The sequence below is a fragment of the Thamnophis sirtalis genome, unplaced genomic scaffold, assembly GCF_051295495.1.
Source record: "Thamnophis sirtalis isolate CommonGarterSnake01/CBP01778 unplaced genomic scaffold, rThaSir2_p1.2 scaffold_6, whole genome shotgun sequence".
NCBI lineage: Eukaryota > Metazoa > Chordata > Lepidosauria > Squamata > Natricidae > Thamnophis > Thamnophis sirtalis.
In genome coordinates, this window is record NW_028261386.1 from 64,795,562 (window position 1) to 64,817,282 (window position 21,721).

At 41.0% G+C, this 21,721-nt stretch overlaps 1 protein-coding gene across 1 annotated transcript in view; it reads right to left on the reverse strand.

Annotated features, from left to right (window-relative positions):
• LOC148044997 (cation channel sperm-associated auxiliary subunit epsilon-like) overlaps positions 1-21,721 on the reverse strand; it is a 58,407-nt gene that overhangs the window by 18,114 nt on the left and 18,572 nt on the right. Inside the window, exons 5-9 of the mRNA XM_087718009.1 lie at positions 18,848-18,900; positions 6,728-6,769; positions 4,595-4,631; positions 4,425-4,504; positions 3,751-3,850 (exon numbers count right to left, since the gene is read on the reverse strand). Coding sequence (XP_087574135.1) covers positions 3,751-3,850; positions 4,425-4,504; positions 4,595-4,631; positions 6,728-6,769; positions 18,848-18,900 — 312 coding nt within the window. The remainder of the gene's footprint in view (positions 1-3,750; positions 3,851-4,424; positions 4,505-4,594; positions 4,632-6,727; positions 6,770-18,847; positions 18,901-21,721) is intronic.

Consider the following 21,721-nt stretch of genomic DNA (forward strand, 5'->3'; position numbering starts at 1 on the left):
CTCCAATGGGACCATGACAGGAATTCCACAAAAACATCTACTTCTGCTTTATTGACTACAGTAAACTACACAATCAAAGAACAAACTGTGGCAAATTCTTAAAGAAATAGGAGTACCAGACCACCTTTCCTGTGTCCTGAAAAACCTGTTTTACGGATCAAGAAGCATAGAATAGGATATAGAAGAACTGATGGGGAAAGGAGGGAATAGGGAAAATAGGGAAAGGAGTACAATAAGACTGTACATTGTTACCTTGCTTATTTAACTTATATGAAAAGAACATCATACAAAATGCCAGACTGAATAAATCATGTCAGAATTAAGACTGCTGAGAGAAATATCAACAACCACAGATATGCAGATAATACCATTCTAATGACAGAAAATGAATAGAAACTAAAGAACCTCTTGATGAAGATGAAAAAGGAGAGTGTAAATGTGGCTTGAAACTCAACATTAAAAAAACTAAGATCATGGCATTCAGTCCTATCATTTCCTGGCAAACAGAAGGGAAGAAATGGAAATAGTGACAGGTGTTGTTTTCTTGGCTCCAAGGTCACCAGATGGTGAATGCAGCTATGAACTTAAAAGATGCTTGCTATGGCAAATCTAGACAGCATATTAAAAAGTAGAGACATCATCTTGCTGACAAAGGTCTGTTTAACCAAAGCTATGGTTTCCCCAGTAATAATGTATGGCTGTGAGAGATGGACCATAAGGAGGGCTGAATGCCAAAGAATTTATGCTTTCAGATTGTAGTGCTGGTGGAGACTCTTGAGAGCCCCTTAGATTGCGAGGAGATCAAATCAATCGATCCTAAAGGAAATCAACCCTGACTATTCTCTGGAAAGACAGACACTGAAACTGAAGCTCAAATATTTTAGTCATCTAATGAGAAAAGAGGACTCCTTGAAAATGATCCTGATATTAGGAAAGATTGAAGGCAAAGGGAGAAAAGGATGAGATGGTTAGATAGTAATACTGATGCAGGGACGTGCAGTCAGGGGAGGCAGAGCCTCACCACTGTCATCATGAAAAAAAAATGTAAAAGGAAAAAGGCAAGAGCTGAGGTCAGGCTGAGCTAGTTGCTGCCAGAATCACCATGGATGTCTCTGCTTAGTGCTTAACTGTTTAAAAAAGCCTCTTAAAAAGTGCCCTCTGCAAGAGGCGGCAGGAGAACGAGGTGCCTCATTTAGTTTGACTTTATGATCACTCGAGCAGAGCTAAGCAAGGGTTAAAAGCTGAAAAATTTCTGACGTAGATGAGGCACCTCATTCTCCTGCCTCCTGTAGAGGGTGTTTTTTTAGAGGCTTTTTAGAGGCTCTGGCAGCAACTAGCTTAGCCTGACCTGAGCTCATGCCTTTTTCCTTTTACATTTTTTTTCTTTTCATGATGGCAGGCAAGAGCAGAGTTGAAATCCTCTCTGAAACAGCTGGAAAAGGTATGTGTGTGGATCGGAGGAAGGGGGAGGAATTCAAAAAGTTTGATTGCATGCAGAGCCACGTTGCCTTTTCAAACACAAACACAAACACAGACACACAGACACACACACACACACAGAGGTGGATAAAAGTATATAAGCCCAGCTTCACTGATTACAAGTATGAAAAGGCAACGTGGCTCCACCTGCAATCAAGGCTCGGATCGGAAGGCAGCAGGGGAATGGAAGGGGGGGGATGGCAGAGGAGCTGCTTTCAAACCATTGGAAAATATATCCAATCAAACTTCTGTGTTTGTGTTTGTTTGAGAGAGAGTGAGTGAGAGGGATCCAACTTCTCTGTGTGCGTGTGTCTGTTTGAGAGAGGGGGGAGGAAGGGGGAGAGGGAGGAAGGAGGGAGAGGGAGAAGAAAAAGAATGAAGGAAAACTTTTTCGCAAAGTAGAAAAACAAATGCTGTCACTTTAAATCGGAACTGAGCATGTCTGGCTGTGGAATTATGGGAGTTGAAGTCCACAAGTCTAAAAAACTTTGAAACCCCTGTGTCAGTGCCTCACCAGCCATAAACCTCACCGCACCACTGCATTGATGTAGCAAGCAAGGGTTTGGGTTTGAACTACAGGAGAGAGAGGAGGACAGGCAGGGCCTGGTGTGCTGCCTGTAGATATGGGGTCATGAAGAGTCAGACACAACTTAGTGATTGAACAACAACTCACCCAGTGGTGAGATTCTTTGTTTTTACTACTGGTTCTGTGGGCGTTGCTAGGTGGGCATGGCATGGCTTGGTGGGTGTGGCATGGAAAGAATACTGTAAAATCTCCATTCCAACCCCACTCCAGGGGAAGGATACTTAAAATCTCCATTCCCTCCCCACTGCAGGGGAAGGTTACTGCAAAATCCCCATTCCCTCCTAATCAGTTGAGACTCGGGAGGCAGAGAATAGATGGGGGCAGGAGCAGGCAGTTTACCGGTTCTCCGAACTACTTGAAATGTCAGCTACTGGTTCTCCAGAATTGGTCAGAACCTGCTGAATACCACCTCTGAACTCACCCCATATATTAACTTTAATTCAAGCTTTCTCTTAAATTGGAAATGTTTCATCTGCCTAGGAAGGAGAGAGGTTGGTCATGAAGCTGAATAGTGAATTTCAACAGCCTGCATTGTGACTTAGATCAAGACAACCACAACAAGAAAACCTCCTATAATATCCAGATTTTAATCCTGGCAGAATGTAAAAATTGATTATATATCAAAATACACAAAATTAATCAGAAAACAATCAAATCTTAATAATAAAAATACAACTGAGAAACAATAGTAGTTGGGAAAATTGATTATGAAAAATTTAAACAACTCAAAAGAAACTAAAATTACTGGTTTATGTTTCTATCTCTAAAATGATTGTTAGTTAAGAACTGAATGATAGAAGAAACATCTCTGTTCAACTTTCTTTCCTCAGCATCTTCTCAATCCTAAGGAAGAGAACTGTCAGCTCTATGAGAAGGCCAGGGTAAGAAACAGACACTAAAGAATAACAGAAATGCCAGTTTATAATTGTAGGGTAGAATAACAGAACCTTGAAAACCTATCTTAGTTTCTCTTTATCCCATCTTATAATAAAGAACCAAAAGGGGATTATTTTGAATTTCTTTTTTACACTTGCTTCAATGTCTAAATTGAGTAATATTTTTTGCAAGATCCTCCCTGACTGTTCTTTCCCATTTTCTCAAAAGATATCTCTAAATTCCTTTGCATAGCACAGAAAAAGACAAAAACTAGTCCCAGTCTTTACTTTTCCATTCATTGTTTTTTAAGCCAGTCAGTAGCCTGGAGTTTTATATATGGAACAAGTGCAGTGGCAGGTTACGACCAGTACGCCCTGGTAAGGGTGTACCGGTGCCTGCTGGGAGCACCGGGTACCGTTCCGGTATGGTGCTCCAGAGGGCCCACCCGTCCGCCCTCTTTACCGGTACTTGAGCTGTTCGGTGTTTCCACGTATGCGCAGAGCATACGGTACCTGTACGATGTTCCACCGAGCAGCTGGAGCATTATGGAGGCATCGTGGAGTGTCGCGGGTGGTAAGTCAGCATGCGTGCGCGTGCTGCGTGCGTTCATGTGGTGGACACCCGGCCCAGTTACACCATACCGGTTGCAATGGGATCCGGAATCCACCCCTGAACAAGTGTTAGTATTTTCTCTGCCTTTCTTTCTAAGAACGAATCCTGATCCAAATACCTTATTTCAATTCATCAAACTATATTATACAGATTCAAAATGATAATACACAAAGCACAAAAATTATAAATCAATTTACCTTTTCCATAGTTGCCGTGTAGGCAAAGTCAATCCTTCCATTCATCTCCCACAATATATAGTTTGCCTCAACTGGTACGAAACCTTTAGAACCCTCAAATCTGTATACAACAGAAGCACAGTACAGTATATTTTCTAAGAGTGTAAAGCCATAGTAAGGATTCAAGTATATTTATCATTTGCTAACTTCCCTCTACCTCCTTTCCAATAAATCTTCCAATTTTGTTAGCATTTGTCCTTTGTCAAATAAAACTGGAAGAGTTTTGCACAGAACAGAGAGAGCCTTCCTCCCTTTTCAGGGATATTTACGAGATGAGGGTCAAAAAATTCAGTTGTGACTACGTGATTGGAATGCTGTTCCTTTGTGTCCATATAAAAAGGTGTGGATCTACAATAGCACAGTTGTGGTCACAATCTTGATTTCTTTTGACACCTTCAATTTTTGTCATGAAGAGTTGGGGAAAGAATAGAATAGAAATTCTTTATTAGCCAAGTGTGATTGGACACACCAGGAATTTCTTTGGTGCATATGCTCTCAGTGTACACAAAAAGAAAAGATACATTCATCAAGAATCATAAGGTACAACATTTAATGATAGTCATTAAGGGTCTATAATACATGTACTTCCTAATGCATCTTTCCCCCATTCTTCACACTGTTTTAGTTTTACTTACATCTCAACTTGAGGATAAAAGTTTTGAGTATAATGATTCTGTAATGGGCAGCCATATTTGTTTATATCAAATATTACTTCCTATGGAAAAGACAGTTTAGTACGGTTAAAAAACAAAAAGCAAAACAAATTGCATCAGTTAGTTCACTAAAATAAAATAGTAATTCTTACCTTGTTTCCTTTATGGCTTTTGTCTCTGAGATACTGCCTAATGTAAGAGAAAGAGATTCTGAACTGTAATTGCAATATTCCAGTGTTAGACATTGCATTCAATATTCTCTATGCCATCTGCATTAGATAAATGATTTAGCCTTTTACCACTTCATAAGGAATATAGGTTCCCTATGTTTTTGGTGAGAAACGAGAATTAATGTAGAGGAAGGTTATCAAACAACCAATCGTAATTACTATTATACCAATAATTAAAGATATTTCCAGGATATGTGCCAATGAAATGTCTAATGCATAGTCAGTCATGTTTAGACTGGATCTGTAATTTTTATCTACCTATTGAGTCTTTCCAAAGGATGTGGTAAAGGCAGATGCCTAACAGTGTTTAAGATATTGTTACAGATTGCAAATTGTTCCTAATAAATCTGCCTTTTGCAATTGACTGTGATTTTGTCAATGCTGATGGTGCTCCAGTTGAATTGGCATTTCACTATCCTATTACTATCTTTATTTTCTTTTGCAACAATTGTTCTATCTAGAACTTTTAGTTCTATTTGAGTCCGGTCCACTATTCCAACTGTGAATCTAATAACTAGATTTGCCCAGGTATTAATTGTCTCAATAGTATATTCTCCACTGAATTTGGACTTTAAGATCTTCCTCATACTCATGTGTTCACTTCTAATCTTCTTCTTGATTTGTTGAGCAGCAATTTTATTTTAAATAATGTTTTTCTATGTTTTAAATGCATACGCATATAAATGATATGGGATAGCCTGGCAGGTGATTTTGTTGTTTGATAACCATGGTTTGATTTGATAGAGGAATCTGTGGAACAACAAACACTAGTAGTGATAGTGAATCTCCTTGAAAATTTTATCTCCTGGTAGCAATAGCAGTTAGACTTATATACCACCCCATAGTGGTTTATAGCACTCTTTGGGACAGTTTACCATGTCAGCCTACTGCCCCCAACAATCGGGGGTCTCATTTTACTGATCTCGGGAGAATAGAAGCTGAGTCAATTTAATATTAATCTTTTCTAGTCTATTACCATTCACCAGCAACTATGTCTTTCATTGTGTCCTTGATCTTTGCAGAAAGCTTCTGATGTTTCTACTGACTCAAATGGCAGGGAGTTGAATGCTACCTTGTAATTAATCCATGCTACATTCAAGTTGATCTTCCTTCTTTTGTAGTTTTCCAAAATCATCTTGTTGATTAGGAGGTGACCCTCTAATGTTTGACTATTTTCTTTCTGCTCTGGTGGAGTTTGTTTTCAGCTAGTTGCTACTGACTGCTACACACCATAAGTGGATAATTGTCTGGTGCTGGCCCCTTTCTGTGGACTTTCATTATCAGGTAGGTTTTGCCAGATATTAACCACTTGTCAATTTTATCTTTTGCAGTATGCTATTAAATTACTTGGCAATGAGTGGGTGTAGGCTAGTCAGATGTTTGAACCAAAACCCATGCAATTTATCTTTATCCGGTGCTGATCAATTCTTGATCTTCCTTCATTTTTTATCTACCACTTTTGCTGCTATTACAAGTTTTTTCAGATGGTTTTTTTATTCTTATCCATTTCTTTTATTCAAGTTGCATTTTTCTTGTATGCAACCAGAACTGTGCTGTTTCTTCTTTGTTAGGTGTTGACTAACTCACTGCAGCTTCTCCTGAGATGGATTTGTAGAAACATTTCTTATTCAACTGAAATAGCTGATTCTGCCTATAGTGCGCATTTTTAGCTTTGTATCTGCTGATCTTCATGCTTATAGTTGCTAATAAAGCTGTTGCTTTATTATTTCTAGGACTTCCTTAATCTTTCTTGTTTCTAGATGATATTTCTTAATTAGGCATTCTTTGATCTTCTTGTTCTTCAGTTTCTTTTCTTTCATCTCCTCTAGACTGCTTGCATCTGATCTCAACTTACTGATCTTATTTTCCAGTCTGAGTTTCCATTTGGTGATGCGTTGTTTTTTTAAAGATCAATTGTTGCTGCTTTGTTGGCAGGAAGAGTATAATAAATAAAGAAGTCTTTGTGGTCCATTTCTACAGTCAATACTCAGAATTAGATACAGTTTTAACCATTTTATATATTTAGCCTATATGTAATGTGTATAGACTTCTTACCGAGGTATTGTGAAAGTAAAGTTCTTACACTCTGAAGGTTTCCTATGACAAAATAGAAAAAGGTATTTATGTAATTTTATTTTTAAAAACCAGCATTGACTGAATATGACTTTTAACCTTCTGTTTCAGTGTCCCCAGTGTCAGGCTAGTTGGTTAAAACTTTAAAAGTATATTATAGAATCAAATTCTTTCTAATAAGATAGATAGATAGATAGATAGATAGATAGATAGATAGATAGATAGATAGATAGATAGATATAGATAGATAGAGAGATAGAGATAGAGATAGAGATAGATAGAGAGAGAGAGAGAGAGAGAGAGAGAGAGAGAGAGAGAGAGGGAGAGATATGGCAGGCAGGCAGGCAGGCAGGCAGGCAAGCAGGCAGATACAGACAGATAATAGAATTAAAGTATCCTAACAAAACATTTTACACAATTCCCAACTCTGGTAAACTCTGATAAAAAACTCTGAGTGTTTACAATATTTTAAAAGGCTATGAGTAGAGTAACTTGGTAGATTTTCCTTGAAAACATTCTCAGTTTTTATATATAATTTTTATTAAACACGTTTTCAACAGAATAAAGGTAACACAAATTTTGAATTGAGGGTAAGAAGAATATAAAACAATAATAAAATTGAATAAGAAAGAAATAGAAAAGAAAGAAAAAAGAATACAATGTACCCCAACTTCTAATAAAAGGAAGGCATTTTATATACAAAAATGAAATAAAATACAATATAAATTACACAGGTAACCCAAGTGCACTGTTTATTTAAAAGCATGTAAGAATAAGATGTTTTACAAAGGGCAAGCAAGTAGGAGCTCCCCTTATTGATGGAAGAATACTGAATTTTTTAGCTCTGATTTTCATGTTTAAGTTGTAACTTTTAAAAGAACTTTGTTCTTAATTCTGTTTTCAAAACTGTGGTTTTAATCAAGTGTGAGGTGACCATGCTCACAAGCAGCCACCTGGCAAACCCCCTCTCCAGCCGGGCAGAGCACCACTCACTGACCTAGGGAGTATCCCTAAGGTGCCAAGCCATGTAGCACTCTGCCCGCCCCCCAGCTTCTGCGGCTTGGCACATTCGGGATACCCCCCTAGGTCAGTGCATGGAGCTCTGCCCATCTGGAGAAGGGGGTTGTGCAATGCAAGGCTTTAGTTTCAGGACATGTTGTATTTTTGGGGAAACATGGTAATGAACAAACAAACATTTCCACAGTGTGAGAGACTGCCATCAAGAAGTCACAACTCCAGCCTTCTTCCCTCTTCATTTGGATCTGCTTCCCTCAGGATGAACATATGAATATTGGTCAAAGGAAATGAGTCTCCTAGTACCTGGCACTAAGAAATGTAGGGATTTAAAAGTTAAAATATAACATCTTGAAATGGGCCCAGAGACCTATTGGTAATCAATGTAGCAATCTAAGCATAGACATCACAATGCTTAAAGCACCTCCTATCAGCAATCAGACCACTACATTTTGAATCGGTTGAGGTTTTAATCTTTTTTTAAGGAAACACCAAATAAAGTATATTGTAACAGATTAACCGTAGGGTGATGGAATCACTGTTGCAAGGACATTCCAATCCAAATGCTTGGGAGTATGATTGAATGACTGGGGGAGGACAGCAGAGCCTTTGGCTCTTTCAGGAAGAAGGGTTGGTGAGAAGAGGGAATAATCATCTTGGGGGATGTAGCATAAGACAATGTATCTCAGTGGTGATGGGCATGGGACATAGGAGTCAGAGGGCTGGCCATTAGAGGGGAAGATGCCCCCGATGCATAATATTGGTGATGCGTTTCGGCCAATATGAGCTCATCCTCAGTTCTTGGGCAGAATACTGTTGGAGGCCCTAAGGTTCAGCTGTGGCTGCTAAATGCCAGGTAAGTTAATAACAAGGCTACCCTTATTCAAGATCTTGTTCAGGAGGAACAAGCTGACCTGATAGCAGTATTTCAGTATTTGAGAGGCTGCCACAAAGAAGAGGGGGTCAAATATTTTCCAAAGCACCAGAGGGCAGGACAAGAAACAATATTTGGAAACTAATCAAAGAGAGAAGCAATCTAGCATGAAGAAGAAACTTCCTAAAAGTGAGGACAATTAACCAGTGGAACAGCTTGCTTCAGAAATAGTTGGCGCTCCATCACTGCAGATTTTTAAGAAGAAACTAGACAGTCACTTATCAGAAATGGTATAGGTTCTCCTGCTTGAGCAGGGGGCTGGACTAGAAGACCTCCAAGGTCCCTTCCAGCGCCTATTCTATTCTATCTTGCAACATCAAGATCTGGCTGAGTTACGAAGGGTGTGTATCTCCTCTCGGAAATATGTCCAGTCAGATTTCAGATTTGGCACTAGCCAAGAGCCAAGGGCAGGGGAGGTGGGGTAGTAGTGGTTTTCAGAAATTCTCTTTTGGCTTTCAAGGATCTTGCTCAGCAAGTTTGTGTTTGCAAGACCCTTTTTATGAAGGTGGGCTTCATAAGTATACCGGCTAGTAAACCGGCCTCCCTGCCTGAGCTGCTGAGGCCATCTCAGGGTTGGCAGTGGAGTTTCCCAGACTCATGGTTCTGGGGACTGCAATCTGCCATCCCTGCAGTGGTGGGTTCTGCCCGTTATGGACAGGTACGGCCATACCGGTAGTAGTTGGGAGCAGCAGCCATCGTACCGGTACGGTGGTTCATTTGGCCCACCCACCCGCATCCCATAACTGTTTTTGAAGCAATCGAGCCAATTGCATGTGCATGCACAGTGTGTGGCGCATGCGCGATCTCCGATGAGCAGCTGGGTGTCGCAGGGGCGGTAGAGTGCACATGCATGCGGAGTGCACATCAAGCACGTGCACAGCACAGAGACGGTGCATGCATGACCAAACTACGAGCAGCGTACCAGTAACGACGGTAAGAACAACCCACCACTGCATCCCTGGGTGTGGTCTCAGGAGCAGACCAGAAATTCATGACCACCATGACAGCCATGGGCCTATCCCAGATTATTATAGGTCCAACTAAGGATAGTGATTACACACCAAAATTCAATTTTCTGGATCTGAGCAATGGCAACATGATCTGGTGGGTAATTTAAAATTATCCCCCTTTTCATGGTCCAATTACACCCTGGTGTCCTTGAGACTGTCATATGATGCCCCCTTCACAGGGAGTGTGGACTCATGATGGGTTCCATAGGGAACTGGGGGATATCATAGGTGTTGCACCATGGTCCTGCTGAAGCCTTGGTGGTGATCTGGAATCTAATGGCAGTTTTGGACAGGTTCACTCTTAATGGATCCTGAGAGTGTTATCCTTGGTCAGGAGCAGGGACGTGCAGTCAGGGGAGGCAGGGGTTGCAGAGCCTCACCACTGTCATCATGAAAAGAAAAAAAATGTAAAAGGAAAAAGGCAAGAGCTGAGGTCAGGCTGAGCTAGTTGCTGCCAGAGTCACCGCGGATGACTCTGCTTAACTGTTTAAAAAAGCCTCTAAAAAGCGCCCTCTACAGGAGGAGGCAGGAGAACGGTGTGGCTCATCTAGTCTGACTTTAGGCATTTTATGATCACTTGAGCAGAGTTAAGCAAGGGTTAAAAGCCTAAAAATTCCTGACTAGGCGAGTCACATCGTTCTCCTGCCTCCTCCTGGAGAGGGTGCTTTTTAAAACAGTTAAGCAAACTCATCCACGGTGACACTGGCAGCAACGAGCTCAGCCTGACTTCAGCTCTTGCCTTTTTCCTTTTACATTTTTTTTCTTTTCATGATGACAGGCAAGAGCAGAGTTGAAATCCTCTCTGAAACAGCTGGAAAAGGTATGTGTGGGTCGGAGGGAGGGGGAGGAATTCAAACTTCATCCTCAAGCGTAGATCCCTCCCCAAATGTAGTTTGATTGCAGGCAGAGCCACGTTGCCTTTTCAAACACACATACAAACACACACACACAAAAACACACACACACCTGGATAAAACTATATAAGCCCAGCTTCACTGATTACAAGTTTGAAAAGGCAACGTGGCTCCACCTGCAATCAAAGGCTCGAATCGGCTCCCCTCTGGCTTCTCTCCTTTTCTCTCACCCCAGACTGCAAGCAGGAGGTGAGTGGGTGGGTGGGCTTTATTGCGTTTCAGGCATTTCCCACCCAGACAGCAGGCTGCATTTGCAATGGTGGAGGTGTTTGGGGAAGGCAGCAGGGGAATGTGGGGGGGGTGGGGGGTATGGCAGAAGAGCTGCTTTCAAGCCATTGGAAAATAAATCCAATCCAACTTCTGTGTTTGTGTTTGTTTGAGAGAGAGTGAGTGAGAGAGGGAAGGGGGTAGGAGAGATAGTCCAATCCAACTTCTTTGTGTGCATGTGTCTTTTTGAGAGAGGGGAGAGAGAGGGAGGAAGGAGGGGGAGGGAGAAGAAAAAGAATGAAGGAAACTTTTTCATAAAGGAGAAAAACAAATGCTGTCACTTTAAATCGGAACTGAGCATTCTTGGCTGTGGAATTCTGGGAGTTGAAGTCCACAAGTCTAAAAAAATTTGAAACCCACCACTGTGTCAGTGCCTCACCAGCCATAAACCTCACCGCACGTCACTGGTCAAGAGGGCTCAATTGATCATCTGCAGGGCTGTGCAGAGGAGTTTGTTCAGATGGACAAAGTAATACAGTTTCATTCCCAATTGGATCCCATGTGTGGAGATAGGCCATGTAAAATGCCTGAGGAGAGGCCTTGCTCAATTATCTGGGAATGGTTTGACCCTGTTGGCCCTGATGAAGTGCACAGGATCCTTGATGCTGTCAATGCTACCACCTATCAGTTAGATCTTTGTCCTTTCTGGATGGTGAAAGCCTCCAGGATGGTGACTAGCAGGTGGGTCCAGGCAGTGATTAATAGGTCACTAAAAGAGGGGATATTTCCAGAGACTTCTAAGGAAGTCCCGATTTGCTCGCTCCTTAAAAAAACATCATTGGATCCCACTTGCCTGGACAACTTTGATCCAGTTTCTAACCTCCCCTCTTGGGAGAAGATTGTGGAAAAGGTAGTGGTCTGGCAGCTTCAGAGATGAAACAGATTATCTGGACCCTTTTCAATAAGATTCAGGTCTTGTTATGGGAAGGAAATGGCATTGTTTGTGCTTGTTCATGATCTTTGACTAAATTGAAGCAAGAATGACTTCCTTGTATATTACACGTCACACAACAAGGAAAACTCAGAGTTATGAACCATCTCTAAATCATTCTGTATCAATTTTCTCTTAAAGTTTTGGTTGGAATAAATTTTAGTGGTTACTTTTTCAGAAGTCCTTCCATTGTTGTAATTTGTTTTTATAAAAGTTTGTATTGACTTTATCATAAGTCATTTACTTGTTTTGCCTGTGTCATATCAATAGACATGCATGTATACATCCTAATTAGTAGTCTTAATTCTGTATGTTATAAATGTTTAAAATTCTGTCATTTATCTCAAAAAATATTTTTTCTTCAGTTTGTTTTTTATTTTTCTAGAAATATGTAAATACAAATAATCCTTGCTATATTTGTGTGCTTAGTCCATTTCTAGAGGCTGGATGCACATGTCTATGTCCGTTAACAACATTTTTCTTAAAATAATTATGTCCAGAATAAAAAATATTTAGGTACGAAGCTAAAGATAAAATAGAAAATAGCACAATAGAGTTGGAAGGTCTTCTAGCCAAACCCCTTGCTCAAGCAAGAGACACTATACCATTTCAGACAAAGTTGTTGTGACTTGTCCAGTCTCTTTTTGAAAGCCTCCAGTGATGAAGCACCCAAAACATCTGAAGCAAGCTATTCCATTGGTTGATTATTCTAACCATTAGGACTTTTCTCCTTAGTTCTAGGTTGTTTCTCCCTTGGTTAGTTTCCATTCATTGCTTCTTGTCCTGCCTTTTGACGCTTTGGAAAATAGTTTGACTCCTCATCTTTGTAGGAGCCTCTGAAATATTGGAACATTGCTATTATGTCTTTGTCAGCCTCCGCTTCACTTACTTACTATCCGCTGCCATAGAAATGGGGAGGGTGAGGCCATGGTATTTGGGATGGGAATAAATGGTACATGAGTGATAAGGAAAAAGGAGTTTTCTTCTCACCATCTTCTGTGCATGCTGGTGGCCGGTGTTTGGACTTGATCAAGGCCAACCATCCCGCATACCAACATGATGATGCCTTTTGAGGATGCACCCCACATGACATCTAAGGGAGTTACAGATTGGACACTAGGGTGGGGTCGTTGGAGGGAGGGGGCTGGGTTATCATTTGATATGTAATTGTTTGTGCCTTTCTGGCTCAGATCTTGCTGTACTTTCGCTGCTATCTTTTCATAACCAGTAAAAGTATTTTAATTCCACGAACAATGGAGTTAGGAGTTTTCTTTATTGGTTATTGAGGAAGGCACACCTGACATTAAGCAAGCTCTCCAGTCACGCTCATCCCGGAGCTAACACCTTCTGAGGGAAGTGCACTTAAAACAAAAATCCTCCATAGAGATATCCAATCCAGGCAGTGACCAGGAGGACAACACGAGGGCTACCAGATTGTCATGCCCTTTGGAAATGGAATGGATGGCTGAACTTGATTTGGAGAAAAGAGCCGTCCGTCCCAGGTGGTCATTGGGAGTGGGGCAGAGGAGTGATCCTGAGGAGATTCCTGCCAGAGTTATCACCATCCAATGCCAACGACCTGAGGCTGCCTGGAAGGAAGCCGAACAAGATGACGCATGCTTTGAAACTTTACAAGAGGCATCGGAGAAATGCCATTTCTGTGAGAGCCGTGCTGAGAGGGAAGTGGATTTTGCTAATCAAGAAGAGAGATGGGCAGAAGACCTGTCTAACCTGGGGAGGGGGGCTAGGGGCATATAGCGGAGCTGATCGGGATGGGAGAGCCCCAGCTGCAGCAGCAGCAGCCCCCTGAGCCCCTCCAAGTGGGGGAGGGCCCCCCCCCGCAGATGGCCAATGCCAAAAGTTCCTCCCCTTGGCATGAAATTTGGAGGAGACTCCAAAGAGCTGGGATTTTTCCTGGTCCAGGTCTGAAATTACATGCAACAGTTTGGAGAGGATTTCCCTAATGAGGAAGCCAAAGTAAGAGCTGTTACTATGGCATTGGAGAACAAAGCGGCAGTCTGGATGGTTGCTTTGTATAATGATGACTCCCCCCTGCTGAAGGATTACAATATGATTATGGCTGCCCTGAAGAAGTGCTTTGATGATCCCCTAGCCGAGTGAAAGGCGAGAACCAAGATGAAGTCTCTTACTCAGGGAAGAAGTCCAGTGATTGATACATCCAATAGTTTCGTGAGTTGTCTGTGCATATGCGAGGTTGGTCTGAGGAGGCTTTAATGGACAGTTTTATGGATGGTCTAAATGAAGACATATACCAGAGCTGTGTGAATAAAGGGGCCCCACGCAACCTGCATCGCTGGTATGAAATGGCAGCAGATGTGGAAATTGATCTAGCCAGGAATAGATACTGAGGAGGTAGCGATAAAGTCAAGAATTCCCCCTCCCACCCACCCCAAAGGAGCTCTGACGGGAGGAAAGGAATGGTGTGCAAGCAAGCCCCGGTCTACAGCTTGTTTCCGATATGGGAAGGAGGGGCACCAAGCAGCGAGCAACTATGCAAAATTTGGCCCAAAGCCCATCGCTGTTGGAGAGAAGAAACCAGAACCACTGCCAGGGAAATGCAAACAAACCGCCTTGAAAGGAGTGGAAGCTGTTGAGGATTTCCCTCCCACCCAGGATGGAGAAGAGTCCTCCTTTCTTTCGGGAGAAAATGAAACTCACTCTGATGACGACCACTTGGTAAGTCCCCGATCAGACCCCATGACCATTCCAGTAGAACTTAAAGTGCCCTCTACTGGAGCCCAAGGGAAGATGCTTTCCCTCTTAGACTCTGGATGCCCCTGTTGCATACTTAGCCCAGAAGTGGTGGAGAAAATGGATTAAAGACTGAGGACTTTGAAAGTACCCATTGCCTTTTGCCAATTGGATGGCTCAGTGGCTGGGGGAGCCCCTGCCCATTTTGTAACTGAATCAATAGAAATGTGGATGGGGGATCATCAAGAAACTTTGAGTTTCATCATGGCACCTGGGATGGACCAGCCCCTCATACTGGGATTACCGTGGCTACGGAAATGGAACCCTTATGTGAACTGGAAGAAAGGGTGGTTGCATATTTGTTCCGCTAAACCCCCTAGGGGAAGGGGAGGATGTCCCACATAGCCAATGCCAAAACAAATTTAGCTGCCGCAGTGCAGGAAAAGATTGAAGGAGAAGAGAAAATCCCCAAAGAATATTGGGACCTCAGGAAGGTTTTCAGTGAAAGGGCCTCCAACAAACTACCCCCCCCCCCACTGCAACACTGATTGCAGCATTGAAATTCTTCCAGGGGAAAAATTCCCTAAGCCTCAGATTTACTCGATGACCCCACGTGAGATGGAGGAATTATGAAAGTTCATAAACAAAAATTAAAAAAAGGGGTTCATACAACTAGCTAGACCATAGGTGGCCGCACCCGTATTGTTCAGGGAAAAGAAAGATGGCTCCTTTCGTTTATGCGTGAACTATAAAAATCTAAACATAATTTGCGTGGAAACCATGTACCTAATGCCACTCATGAAGGACATGTTAGCCCAGTTGGGTGAAGGGAAGTTGGACTTAAGGGAAGCATACTACAGAGTCAGAATAAAGGAGGGAGATGAGTGGGAAACTGTTTTCAATTGCCCTTTGGGATGTTTCCAGTTTAGAGTACTTCCGTTTGGACTTCAGGGGGTGCCAGCAGTCTTCATGCAATTAATAAATGAAGTCTTGCATGAGTACCTGAATAAGAGGGTGTTGGTTTACCTTGACAACATCCTTATCTACATGGAAACACGTGATGAACAAGTGACTTTGGTACACTCGATTCTCAAAAAACTCTGGGCTGCTGAACTTTATGCCAAACTGTCTAGTGAATTTCATCAGGAGAGATCAATTATTTGGGATACCGTATCTCCCACAAAGGCCTCGAGATGGACCTGGCAAAAGCCTGGCCTGTCATTGAGTGGGCACCTCCTCACACCTGCAAGCAACTACAAAGTTTTTTGGAAGTTGCAAATTTCTATTGCCAACTTATCCCCTTGTTTACGAGCATTGCGCTGCCTATTACAAATCTCCTAAAATCAAAGGGAGAAGTTAAACCTAGGCCGGGTAAGCCTCTGATTTGGACTATGGAATGTCAAGCAGCTTTAGAGAAATTGAAGCAATTGTTCGCTGCTGAGCCTGTTGCGAAACACCCAGACATGGATGCACCATTCGTGGTTCAAGCTGATGCCAGTGACGTGACAGTGGGGGCAGTATTGCTCCAAACAAACACAGAAGATAAATTGCAACCTTGTGCTTACACTTCACGTAAGCTTACAGAAACAGAATGAAGATGGGCCATATGGGAAAAGGAAGTTTTTGCTGTCAAATGGGCCTTGATGACCTGGCGACATTTCCTGGAGGGGGCAAAACACCCTTTTGAAGTAAATACTAATCATAAAAACCTGGAAGCCTTGAAGACCCTATGTAAGCTATCACCTAAACAAGTGCGCTGGGCAGAGCATTTCAACCGGTTCAACTTTACCCTAAAATACATCCCAGGAGGGAAGAACTTTATGGCTGATGCTTTGCCCAGGCTTCCCCAATACAACAGCACCAGACCAACCGTGGTTCATCCAGTCATCCCGGCTAAGAACCTGGCTGCCCCAATGGTTACTAGGCGCCAGGGCCCAGTGGACTTAGATGTGACCACAGACCTGATTGACAACCTTAAGAAAGGCCTCAAGTCTGATGACTGGTTCAAAAAACATTCTGATAAATGCACCACGAAAGATGGACTGGCTTGGGAGGGATCTAAGCTTTATGTTCCTGCCAGCCTAAAAACTGTTGTCCTTCAACGGGCCCATGACTCGAGAATGGCAGGTCATTTTGGATTTGTAAAAATTTTGCATTTGATTAAGAGGGAATTTTGGTCGCCTTCCCTGAAAAAAGACATTGAGTCCTACATAGCCAGTTGTCCTGTCTGTGAGGATGCAAAAAGACCACAGGGAAAGTCCCAAGGTCTCCTTCAAAGGGTTGCCCATCCTGGGGCCCCATGAAAGGAGATATTGATGGATTTTATTGTCGAGTTAACAGAAAGCCTTGGAAATACATTTGGGTAATCACCGATATGTTCTCCAAACAGTTCCATTTTGTGCCTTGTTCCAAGATCCTATCCGCAAAGTCATTGGCTAAATTGTTTATTTTACATGTGTATAGATTACATGGAGTGCATGAATGCATTATTTCGGACAGGGGGGTCCAATTCATCTTCCACGCTTGGAAAGAGTTCCTGAAATTGATTGGCTCCACCCAGGGACTAAGCTCCGCCCACCATCCATGATTAATGGGGCTTGTGAATGGGCTAACTCGGTTCTGGAGCAGTACCTTCGGTGTTTTATCAATTATTAACAGGATAATTGGGCGGAACTTTTGGCACATGCAGAGGTGGCGTACAATAATTTAGTACATAGCAGTACCGGGATGACCCCTTTTAAAGTTGTGTTTGGCCAGGATTTCGTACCAATTCCTTAATTACCTTAAGAGAAACCTCAAATTTTATCCTTGTCCGAGTGGAGTAATCAACTTCAACAGTTTTGGCCAATGACTCGCAAAGCCTTAGATGCGGCTCAACATGCTCATAAAAAACAGGCAGATAAAAAAAAGGCTAAGCCTAAAGTGTACCAAGTTGGGAATAGAGTGTTTTTGACCACTAAATTTCTACAAACCACACAGAAGTCAAAGAAGCTGGGTCCGAAATGTGTGGGTCCATTTCCCATTGTGAAAATAATAAATCCAGTATCAGTAAAATTGGAGTTGCCGAAAACCCTTCGGAGGATTTATCCTGTTTTTCATGTGAATTTACTGAAACCAGAGCACACATCTTCCATTCGTCCGCCTCAACCCTCACCCCCTGTTCCTCTTCATATTGAAGGACAGCAACATTTTGAGATTAAAGAAATCTTAGATTCCAGGAAGCATAGAGGACACATTCAATATTTGGTGTCCTGAAAACATTTTCCCCCTTCCCAGGTTGAATGGGTAGACAAATCTCACATTAGGGCTCCCAAACGCTCACAGAAGTTCTACGCCAAATATCCTGATAAGTCTTAATTTTAATAATGCTGTTGGTGGTTATTGTCCTTTCCTGAAGGAGGTACGAATGTCATCCTCTGCTTCGCTTACTTACAATCTGCTGCCATAGAAACGGGGAGGGTGGGGCCATGGTATTTGGGATGGGAATAAATGGTATATGAGTGATACGGAAAAAGGAGTTTTCTTCTCATCATCTTCTGCGCATGCTGGTGGCTGGTGTTTGAACTTGGTCAAGGCCAACCATCCTGCATACCAACATGATGATGCCTTTTGAGGATGCACCCCACATGACACCTAAGGGAGTTGCAGATTGGACACTGGGGTGGGGTTGTTGGAGGGAAGAGGCTGGGTTAACATTTGATATGTAATTGTTCAGGCCTTTCTGGCTCAGATCTTGCTTTACTTTTGCTGCTATCTTTTTATAACCAGTAAACGTATTTTAATTCCACAAACAATGGAGTTAGGAGTTTTCTTTCTTGGTTATTGAGGTAGGCACGCCTGACAGTCTCTCTCTAGTCCTTCTTTTCATTATACTATCCAATTTCTATAATCATTCTTTGCATGTTTTAGCTTCCAGTCTCCTAAACATTCTTATTGCTCTTCTCAGCACTCTTTCCAGAGTTTCAACATCTTTTTTATAAAGAGCCTTCTTTACAAAGACTGAAAATTGTTCTTAGAGAAATTGTAAAAAACATGCCTTAGGGATAAATTTTATAAAGGAAATATGTTTATATGAAAAGTTTAAATCTGGAAATTTTATGAAATGGATAATTTATTGGGCACAAATCCATACAAGTAAATCAAAACACAGGAATCTTCTTGTAACAGTATAATACACAATCAAAATACCAAAAGGCTAATAAAGTATTTACATTTGTTACACACGCAGACACTTATACTAAAATTTTATTGTTTAATATTTAACTTTGTTACAAGGAAATATAAGTAGCTAACGCAAAAGTAGAAAAAGAAACAACTTACTTTTTTACAATTATTTCTTTCCAGGGAGGACAGCCAACACGTATGTGAGAAATCTAAAAAACAACAACCCCATAAACAATTAAAACATCTACACATTTACAAAAGCTTTCACAAAATAGTTGCCATATGCCAAAATGTTGTCTCTTTTCCTTTTCAAATCATGCCATGTTTTGCTTTGATTTCAAAAAGCGTCGAATATTCTTTATAACTATGGGGTTTAATACAGTATATGTGAGAAGTAATTGGAGAGCAAAATATGATGTTCAGAGAGAATCTCTCCATATTTTATCCCCACATTATTATGAATTAAGTTGGGCTGGTAAGGAATGAAAGCCCAAGATTGAGTTTCTTGATCATATGGCTAATATAATCAATATTTTAATTATCATATTTCACTGTTTCTCTGGTTTTATGAGATGTGAAGCCACTTGCAATTTCATTATTGTTATGAAATAATGAGAATGTAGCTATTAACATTTAGGGCACTATATTAGGGTGGGTGAGAATATGACCAGTTGCTTATTACTATAATTCAAATGGCATCTGCGTTTGAGGTGTGCATTTGCCCAAAGTTTTATTCAGAATACTTTTATAGCTAAGGAAATTTTTTCGTAGGAGTCTATTCCTTAAACACACCACAAAAGGTACACCTATTCCTCAAACACACCACAAAAGGCCCACCTTCTTGTGCAATTCAAATTTTCAAATAAAAATAAAAACTAAACATGAAGCAGAAATGCAAGTACTTCAACACCTATAGAGGAGAAAGATAATGAAGTGTGACTGCATAAGTGGTCATCCGAACAATTACTATTACAAGTCTGAGCATTCCTACCTAAGGCTCACTTACAGGAGACAGGGGACATGATAAAAACTCAGAGAACTAAACACAGACCTTTCAAAGAAGGAGTTGGTCACCTTGTAGTGGTTTATTCATATCTGGCAGACAAATATTAATGGCTGTATCTATATAGCGGCTTAGCACCGTTGGCCACTACAATTGCATAAAGGAGGATGGAAACTACTACTAATATGTATGTATGTATGTATGTATGTATGTATGTATGTATGTATGTATGTGATATATATATATATATATATATATATATATGTGTGTGTGTGTGTGTGTGTGTGTGTGTGTGTGTGTATGATACGAACCTGGGTTGTATTACATATTAGGCGGTTGTATTAGCCACTAGGCCACAGGCTCTCCTCCTTTATCAGCTAAGCCAGGGAAATAGGTATGTATTGTGTCACAACCCCTGGTATGCCCAAATATGGGAGGAAGCATACTGCTTCCTTTCTCTGTCTATCAGCTCATCACAAGAGGCCATCCAGACTGAAAGCCGTTGTTTTTACTGTTGCGTTATATATAGTTTTTTTTTACATACAATATGTGCTTAATGAACAGCGTACTGTCTGGGTCAATTTGTTTACATAGTAATATTTATTAAGTTCCTAATTTCTACCTGAGACTACTACTAATTTTTATTGCAGACATTAATAATTCTTATTTTAAAGGAAATAAAATATGTAAAACTGAGAAGAATGAAATGTTATCTTCATCATTCTCAATGATCATCACAAATGCAAGTTTATAGTGTTACCCTGCTGAGGAAGGAGCCAGTATGTGTACATTATAGCCTGGCTACATACAAAACCATAATCCAGCTGAAGATAAGCATCAACAAGAGAGTATAAAAATCTTGAAAAAAATATCTTTGAAGAGATACCTAAAGGTGGAAATAATCAACTTTTGGATTATTATTTAACACTGAGGGTATAATGTGCTGGCTTCTGATGATCTAGAAATAGCCACAAAGAATGTCTGTTTAGTTTATTGTAGTACTAATACATAACGCTTAGAACACTGAGATGGAGAAAAGAAAGGTTTTTATCTAGATAAGGACTGTTGTCAAGTGTGTGATGCTGACTTTTTAAGAGTAGCTCAAGACAAACAAACGGAATTGGGAGAACATCAAAACTTATGGGGACAACAATATTCAGCCTAAAATGATTTTTGATATGAAAAAAGAGAGTATGAGTTTTCTAGTGGACGTTCAATGTTTTTCCATTTTGGTCCTGACATATTTGTCAACAGGCTGGTCAAATCCAAGCAATAAAATCAGAGATAAGACTTTAATTTTTTAGGAACTATGTATAAAAAGATAAAAATGTTCTGATACCTTATGTTCTCTCAGTAAATTAACACTGATCAAGTTTTTGTTAATTTTACTGTAGTAATATAGTCCTTCTATTTTTCTTATGCTGATTTAATCATTCAGTTTGAAGTGTAGGACTGGAGGCGCTATCAGGCATGTTTTTTTATCAAAGCAATTACCTTAGAGCCGTGGTGGCATAGTGGTTAGAACGCAGTATTATAGGCTAATTCACTGCTTATACCAGCTATTTGATCCTAACTGGTTCACAGTTAACTCAGCCTTCCATTCTTCCGAGGTCAGTAAAATGAGAACCCAGATTGTTGGGGGCAATATGCTGACTCTATAAACAGGTTAGAGAAGGCTATAAAGTACTATGAAGTGATATACAAGTCTAAGTGCTGTTGCTATTGCTTAGAATAGCGGAGTCTTAAAGACATGTCAGTCTTTAAGTCTGCACATTCTCCTTTAATTTAAAAGATCAGCCAAGTCTAACTAGTTTAATTAGCTCAACCTACAGAAAGTGACTCTATGGAGAAAGCCTGTTGATAGATGACTTTGCATGGAGTTTCCACAACACTACCTGAAAGTCACCTTCAATAAGAAAAAATGAAGATAAAAGTCACTGTTTCATTAGCTGCTCCTGAATAATGCTGTAGAGCAGGGGTGTCAAACTCAATTTCATTGGTGGCCGCATCGGTGTTGTGTTTTATCT